This window comes from Ursus arctos, chromosome X (assembly GCF_023065955.2).
Source record: "Ursus arctos isolate Adak ecotype North America chromosome X, UrsArc2.0, whole genome shotgun sequence".
NCBI classification, from domain to species: domain Eukaryota; kingdom Metazoa; phylum Chordata; class Mammalia; order Carnivora; family Ursidae; genus Ursus; species Ursus arctos.
The window spans coordinates 78369439-78377249 of record NC_079873.1 but is presented as its reverse complement, the minus strand read 5'-3'; the positions used below and the strand labels follow the sequence as shown (position 1 = coordinate 78377249).

The 7811-nt window shown below is 49.0% G+C and overlaps 1 protein-coding gene across 7 annotated transcripts; it reads left to right on the top strand.

Moving 5' to 3' along the window:
• Window positions 1–2793: 2793 nt before the first annotated feature.
• ARMCX2 (armadillo repeat containing X-linked 2) lies at window positions 2794–7318 on the top strand. Of its 7 annotated transcripts, none has more exons than XM_057313241.1 (5): window positions 2794–2882; window positions 3497–3556; window positions 4101–4164; window positions 4488–4560; window positions 4927–7318. In XM_057313241.1, exon 5 carries the CDS (start codon window positions 5056–5058, stop codon window positions 6901–6903), a length of 1848 nt encoding a protein of 615 aa, XP_057169224.1. In that variant the 5' UTR covers window positions 2794–2882; window positions 3497–3556; window positions 4101–4164; window positions 4488–4560; window positions 4927–5055; the 3' UTR covers window positions 6904–7318. The 7 variants fall into 7 exon arrangements, with proteins under 7 accessions (XP_057169224.1, XP_057169229.1, XP_048069782.1 ...); XM_057313246.1 differs by having other exon boundaries at window positions 4488–4564; XM_048213824.2 differs by having other exon boundaries at window positions 2801–2882; window positions 3485–3556.
• The last annotated feature ends 493 nt before the right edge of the window (window positions 7319–7811 follow it).

Here is a 7811-nt window from a genome sequence, read left to right as displayed (position 1 = left end):
CTCGCCACTCATTAAAACATTTCTTCATACATGTTAAAAAAAGAAAAAGAAAAAAGGAGACAATATGTCAGAAAGAACAAAATTTACACTAAATAATAAAACAAAAGAGGCCTGCCCATTTTCTTCAAGAATAAGATCAGGAGGCTGTTAGCCACCACCATTACTCAACATAGTTCCTGAGGCTCTGACCAACATAGCACATGCAGAAAAGAAAAGAAAAAAGGTATAAATATTGGAAAGGAAGAAATGAAAAAAATCATCGTTTGCAGATGATCATGTATAAATACCTGGAAAAACCAAAGTATCACCTGAAAACTATTGGAATTAATAAGATAGATCACAAAAATTGGCAGATATAAAATAAATACACAATAGTAGAACATGTTCCTTAAGCAGAAAGTTCCCTATCAGAAATTATAACTGGAGAAAGAAGAGTATTTCAGCAACAAAGGCTACTAAATACCTAGGAAAAACCTAACAAGTAATAGGAATTATTTAGCTGAAGAAACTTATGGAATTTGATTAACAAACACAAAAATAGATCTGAACAAAATGGAGACATACCATATTCCTGGAGGGGAAGTCTCAATTTTAAGATGTTAGTGTTTTTCAATTTAATTTGCAGACTTACTACAATTACAATACAAATTCCAAATGCTTATTATGTGTTTACTGTTGCTTAATCTGGAACTTGATTAATAACCACAAATGCACCTACTAATATGTGCATAAAAAAGACAATGGGAATTTTTAGCAGTGGCTGAGAGTGGAAAAGATATCGCACGCAGAGCTCTTTCTCTGTATACTTTATATATTTCTTTATTATTCTGAATATTTTAACCATTAATATATGTTACTTTTTATCACCAGAAAAGAAAAAAAACAAGAGTTTCCTAATCTGGATTATTATATATAGCACTCTCTAGGCCATTGTATCAGTTCTTAATATTTAGGGGAGCAGTCACAGAGCCTTTCAGAAACTGATGAGGTCAGTGACCTCTATCCCCCTCCCCCCAAAAATGCACTTAACCACGCATCCACTCACAAACAAAACCTTGTGCACAGGTTCAGGTACCGCACAGAGGCGGCAGGTTGAGAAAGCCTACTCTAGGTTCATCAGTATGGTCAGTGGGGAGACTCCCTGGGCCCCTGGCATACATTTGGCTTAGGGGGCAGCAAAGCGGGTGTGGGCTGCAGGCAGCGACCCTGCAGCAAGGCTAGGTTCTCCCTGGGTGCCCCGTGGCAAGGAGGCCAGAGGTAAGAGGCCCAGCTGGCTGCACCGCCCAGGTCAGGTGGTAGCAGCAGCAGACAGCGTTGAGCAAGGTTAACTCAGGCGCCATGAATGAGGAATGAGGGCAGAGCGGGCCGACCTGGGCGCTTCCCCCGCCAGCAATCACTTTTTCTTCGCGGAAACCCACAGCTGCAGGGCTCTGTGGCAACAGCAGTCCCTTCTATGTATCCCTGAGTTACATCTGTGCGAATTCGGGGGAGGGAGGGAGAAAGCGAAGAAGCCAAAGACAGTTACTCAAGTTGGTCCCCTGAGTAAAGGTGGCATTTACCATCTTGCTCACCTGTCCTTGTGTACTTCTAGAGCGAGCGACAGAGTCAAGTGGCTGACTGCAGGGAGTAGCAGGCTCTGGAATCTGGGAGGAGGGAGAGGGTCAGCATCTACCCCACCCTTGACAAAACGGGGGAATTTGGCCACCTCTGCATCCCTCACTTTTGTCCTTTCCTCCTCCTAACAGCTCTTCCTTTTGCCCAGAGCTGAATCACGAAACTGGAACCTAATCCAGGGACAGGTGTTCAAAACTGTCATGGTTACAGCCATCAAATTACAGGAGGTTCACACAGCAGTCAGCAATGGTTTGGGAACATTAAATAAATGTGTTTCTCTAACAGAACAAGACAGGATCATTTATTTATCCAACTTAAAAGCTGTCCCAGAAGGAGAAAAAGTAGGATATTATTTGTCCAAAATAAATAAGATTGGACAACTGAACATCTCTCCATGGATCAATTTACAGATCACATGAAAACATGCTTATCTTGTTGAGGAAAATTCCATTTTTAGACGTTCAAATACCTTAGCATGTTTTGAAAACTATTTCCTATGGGGCCAATAGAATTCATTTTCTGTGTGGTAAAAATTAACCAAAATTAATGGTGCCTTCCAATATCAGTGGGAAATCTTCTCTATAAATCAGGCAGCTCTTTTTTGTTGCTGCTTCCCACACTGGTATTTTCTTACTGTAAAAATCAAGGATGGTGATCGCTTTAAAAACAAATCAGAGAAGTGTTACAAAAATACAGACCCCATTCCCACTCCTTGCCTCCTTTCTGACACTCTGCCTCTTACCTATACTGGAACGCAGGCCCAACTGCAAGGGAAACGGTGGGTACTAGGGGATGGGGGATTGAAGGTGGAGTGAGGAGAGAGTGTCCAGTTGCTCAGGAAAGAATGAAACAATTCCCCAACACACACACAAAAGTAAAACTTGCCAATAGCCCTCCAAGAAGATGCATCCCATCCCGGTATCTCGGAAAAGGCAAATCTAACACAGGGAGAAGGGGCTACTTCTGCCCTCTGGGACTACAAAGACAAAAAAAAAAAAAATGAGTGACAGGACCTGATGTGGTGGGGTGAGGTGGTAGTGGGGCTAAAGGAGGGGGCTCGTGCTCTCGGTGGGAGTGGAAATTGGGGACCCACGCTTACTGGCGATGCAGCCCTCACGTGACCAGGAGCTGACGTGGGCAAAGGTACTTAAAGCCCTGACTGCCGTCCTCCGTCCTCCTCTGGGTACCAACTCTCTTGCGCTGCGCACTGCCGTGCGTTTAACCCAGGCGAGGAGGAGGAGGAGAAAATTCCCCCCAGATCCGGGCAGGTGGGTGTGAGGGTGGGCATAGCCTGGCACTCCTGAAAGGGGTAGCTCAGAGAAGCGGGAGTCTGAGGCCGCGGGTGCCTCTGCCTCGCCCGCCCCAGGCCGGCTTTCCAGATCCCCGCGCTCAGTCGCAGCTCATTTTGGTGGGCGGCAGGGAGAGGGGGAGGGGGGAGCCTAAAGACTCTGATATACTTGCGGAGAATCCGTTCACTTCCTCTCGCCGTCAGTGTTTTCTGGTTTTGTTTTTGACACTCAGGCCCCGCACCCCACATCCCGTCCTGTTTTGAGAGGAGGAGGGAAGAGAAATAAACGTGGCAGAGCATATAAGGCCAGCGGGGCGGTTGGGCAAGGGTGACCGGAGGGGACGCAGTTTGGAAACAAGCCGGCCCGGCCCGTTCACTCTCACCCTCTCTTTGCAGATACCTCCTCCGACCACCCGTCCACTTTCCTCTCCCTCCCCGGCCGGCCCCCTGTCCTTTGGGGGTGCTGGAAAATGGGTGTGCCAGCCTCTGTAGGGGAGATGGCGGGTTTGGCGCTGTCTGGGCTTCACAGGAGGGGGGGGACCCTGAGAGAATTTGGTATTAAACCGCTGTGCTAACTCCCAGACTGCTTTCCAGACACCTCCAACCCACACAGCCCTTCATCCCCGTTTATTCAGTCCTGGAAAAGGAGTTCTGGTACGCCGGAGGGAAGTCATGGCGGTTATTAGGGGATTTGGGTGGGGGGTGGGAGGCGGAGCCCAGAACGGAGAAACAGTGGAAAATCACGACCCTCAAACCGAAAGGTCAGACATCGGGGCCCCTGTTCTGCAGGCTTATGCTAGGTCTGGGGCCTGGGGGCTGAAGGACGGGTGGTCCTGGGAGGAAGACACTAGATTGTTTGGCAGTAATCCCTCATCCCGCGTCCCATCCAGTTTTTGCTGCACCCTCGCCCCGCCCCCTCCCGCTTCGGTGCAGGAGAAGGGGTGTGGCTGTGTGTCCCGGAGAAATGGCGGACGGGCGGGGCGGGGCAAAAGGAAGGAGGGGTTGAGCGCCTGGGGAGCCTGCGCAGCAGGGGGGGAGATTGGTGTGGGATGGGAGGGGTGAGAAGAGTAGAGGGAATTGAGAGGTTGTCATGCTGGTACGCAAATGCTAGAAGGCAGGTATGGAGACTTATGTACTGGGTCTCCATCCATCGGGCTCTCAGTCTCCAACGTCTGGTGTCTGTATTTCTACCCTTCAGTCTGTCCTTAGGATGAAGCTTTCACTGAGCTGAAGGAAGAGGAAACGGCCCCGAATCCTTGGAGGTCAGTGTGGGGGATGGAAACTGTCTGGGAACCCCCGGTGTGGGTATGGCAGAAACCAGAGCAGAGTCTGAGACCAGAGGCTCCTCTTCCCCCATCTTCTCCCTCTTCACAAGACTCCCTTGCCTTGGGCCTGTCCTTTTTGGTGCAGAGAAAGGGGTGTGGCATCCGCCTTCTTGATTAATGGTTTGAGGAGGAAGGGTTAAGGAGGGAAAGAGGATCCCTGAGAGGGGAAAACTTGGCCCGTAAGGATTCAAATCAGGAAAGGAAATGGAATCCATCTACCACAGACCCCCAACACAGCCCTTTCTGGACTCTCTCTTTAGGTCTGTCTGAATTGGGGGCCCTGCACAAGTACAAGCCTGGTGGAAAAAAGTAAACTGCTCCTGCTCCCAGCAGGTTGGTATGTGCATGACCACCATCTGGGAACTCTTGGGGGTGACTGTGGGGGGATCAGAGCAGCATCTGGGGGATCTCTACTGTTTTTCCTGTCCTCCACCAGCTTTCCTAAGGTCCATACTGCCTCTCATCCCCCATGTAGGTGCTGGGAAATTGTGTATTGGCATTGGGTAGGGCCAGCTAGGGATGAAGCTGTAGAAAACCTTCAGTAACCTGGGTCCTGTATCCACAAACGCAGGCCTTGACACCTGTGCCTGGGTACTCACCCACTCACCAAGCCTTTTGTTTCCAAGCTCTCCTCTCCATAGGCCTGGTTACCACAAAGTGAGCCGGAGCCTTAAGTTTCGTTTCTGTCTTTTCTCCCAGGTCCTGCTCGGCTTGCAGCCTGGGGGAAACCTGTGAGCCTGAGTGGAAGTGCCTCGCCCAGACGTGCACACATCCCGTTTAGGCAAGCCAGCTACACGCCCTGGATCAGAGAATTACTCCAGCTGCACCATGAGCCGAGTTCGAGATGCTGGCTGCGTCGCCGCCGGGATAGTGATTGGGGCTAGTGCCTGGTACTGTGTCTACAAATATGCCAGGGGAAGAAACCAGACAAAGAAGAGAATGGCCAAGCCCAAGACCAGGGCTGTGGCTGGGACTGGAGCCAGGGCTAGAGCCGGACTAAGGGCTGGATTCACAATCGACCTTGGGCCAGGATTCGGTCCTCCAACCCCAGTCCGTACTCGGGCAGAGGACAGGGCCCAGGATGAAGCCTCTGCTCTGGACGCAGCTGGAGCTGAGGCAGCGGCCCCCGCTGTATCCAGTGCTGAGGCTCAGAGTGGGGCAGGAAATCAGGTCCAGGAGGCCGAAGGGGCAGGGGTTGGGCCTCAGGCTGAACCAGCAGTTGGGGCCACAACAGCTTCCTCAGTGGCACCACCCCCCAGGGAGGCAGAGGCTTCGGTGGCTGCAGAAGCCCCCACAGTGGCAAGGGCTCCCAAATTGCCAGAGGCTCCTGGCACAGCAGAGGCTCCGGGGGCGCCAGCGGTGCTTCCCAGGGCACCAGCACCTACCGAGGCGGCAGCTCCTACAGAGGTTGCGGAGGCTCCTGTACCCGCAACGCCGCCTGCCGCGCCAGTGCCTTCTGGGGCTGCAATGCCTTCTGGGGCAACAGTGCCTACTGGGGCTGCAGAAGCTCCTGGGACTTCAGGATCCCCCAGAACAGCAGCTCCTTCCAAGAAAGCGACCCCTGGGGCTCATACCGGCGCTATACCTAAGACCGGGTCAGCGACTGGAGCTGTACCCAAAGGCGGAGCCAAGGGAACCAGGTCTCGAACTGGGGGCAAGGGCAAGGGCAAGAAAAACAAGGTGGAAGTAGATGAATTGGGGCTGGGCTTCCGCCCCGGGGATGGGGCTGCAGCAGCTGCTGCAGCCTCGGCGAATGGGGGCCAGGCTTTCCTGGCAGAGGTCCCCGATTCTGAAGAAGGGGAGTCCGGGTGGACTGACACGGAGTCGGAGTCAGACTCTGAGCCTGAAACCCAGCAGAGAGGGAGAGGGAGGAGACCTGTTCCCATGCAGAAGCGCCCCTTTCCTTATGAAATAGATGAGATTCTCGGTGTCCGAGACCTCAGGAAAGTCCTTGCTTTGCTTCAGAAATCGGATGATCCTTTCATCCAACAGGTAGCTTTGCTCACTCTGAGCAACAATGCCAATTATTCATGCAACCAAGACACAATTCGCAAGTTGGGAGGCCTCCCAATTATTGCAAACATGATCAACAAAACCGATCCCCACATTAAGGAAAAAGCCTTAATGGCCATGAATAACCTGAGTGAGAACTATGAAAATCAGGGCCGACTTCAGGTATACATGAATAAAGTGATGGATGATATCATGGCCTCTAACTTGAACTCAGCAGTACAGGTAGTTGGACTAAAATTTTTAACAAACATGACTATTACCAATGACTACCAGCACCTGCTTGTCAACTCCATTGCAAACTTTTTCCGTTTGTTATCTCAGGGAGGTGGAAAAATCAAAGTTGAGATTTTGAAAATACTTTCGAATTTTGCTGAAAATCCAGATATGTTAAAAAAACTGCTCAGCACCCAAGTGCCATCATCCTTTAGTTCCCTTTATAATTCTTACGTGGAATCAGAAATTCTTATTAATGCCCTTACTCTGTTTGAGATCATCTATGACAATCTCAGAGCAGAAGTATTCAACTACAGAGAATTCAATAAAGGTTCCCTTTTTTACTTATGCACTACATCTGGAGTGTGCGTTAAGAAAATTCGAGCCTTAGCCGATCACCATGACCTCTTGGTGAAAGTGAAAGTTATAAAACTAGTGGACAAATTCTGATTGGCTATGTGCTCTCAAAAGACTTGAAGAAATTTCTTGATTTTCCAGTCCGGAAGCAATGAAAATTGAAAGTTACTGCTTTTCCACTTGTTCATGTAGTAAAGGGACCCTTTCAGCTGCCAGTTTTGAATAATGTATCATCCAGAATGATGTTATCTGTGAGTCTCCAGCTTTAAGCTGAACCATTTTATGAATACCAAATAAATAGTCCTCTTGTACTGAAAATACATTTGTGACTTTAATCGTGCTGCTTGAATGGAAATATTTTTACTGGTTCCTGTATGTGAATTGACAGTGTACCTGTCCATCATAAATAGTCTACACTTCTGTCATTTGTTTTGACTTGAATTTATCCACCAAAGACTTCATTTGTGTATCATCAATAAAGTTGTATGTTTTGACTGACAAAAAAAAAGCATTCTCATGTTTTTAAATCTAGCTGGTGAGATAAGGTACATAAATACAAAAGGATTACTAATAGCACCTGGGCACATGTTCATTGTCAAATAAATGCTGTCTGGTTAAACGAAGAAGTTGCTAGAAAACTTTAAGCTGGGCTCTGAAGGGACAGCATGAGAAAACACAGAAGAGATTTCAGGTGGGGAAAATGGTTTGAAGATAGTCATGAGGTGGGAAATCTGTTCCTGTGATAAAAAGGTAACCAATTTGCCTGAAATGGAAGCTGTGGGAAGAGAAGTGATGAGACAAAAAGGTGGAAATCAAGGGTGAGGAAATTTGGGAGGAGATCCCGACTCTCCAGCTGAGATTGAAATACTCTGTCATATCCTGGGAGTTACTGGACATTTGTGACAAAAGGAAAAATAATCTGGTGGCCATGTGCAAAATGGATTGGAGCTGGGATGGGGTTAGGCATCAAGACTGAAAATGAGGGGCACCTGGGTGGCTCA

Coding starts and splice junctions, on each gene's coding strand:
- ARMCX2 (XM_048213825.2), top strand. CDS start 5,056: ATGAGCCGAGTTCGAGATGCTGGCTGCGTCGCCGCCGGGATAGTGATT.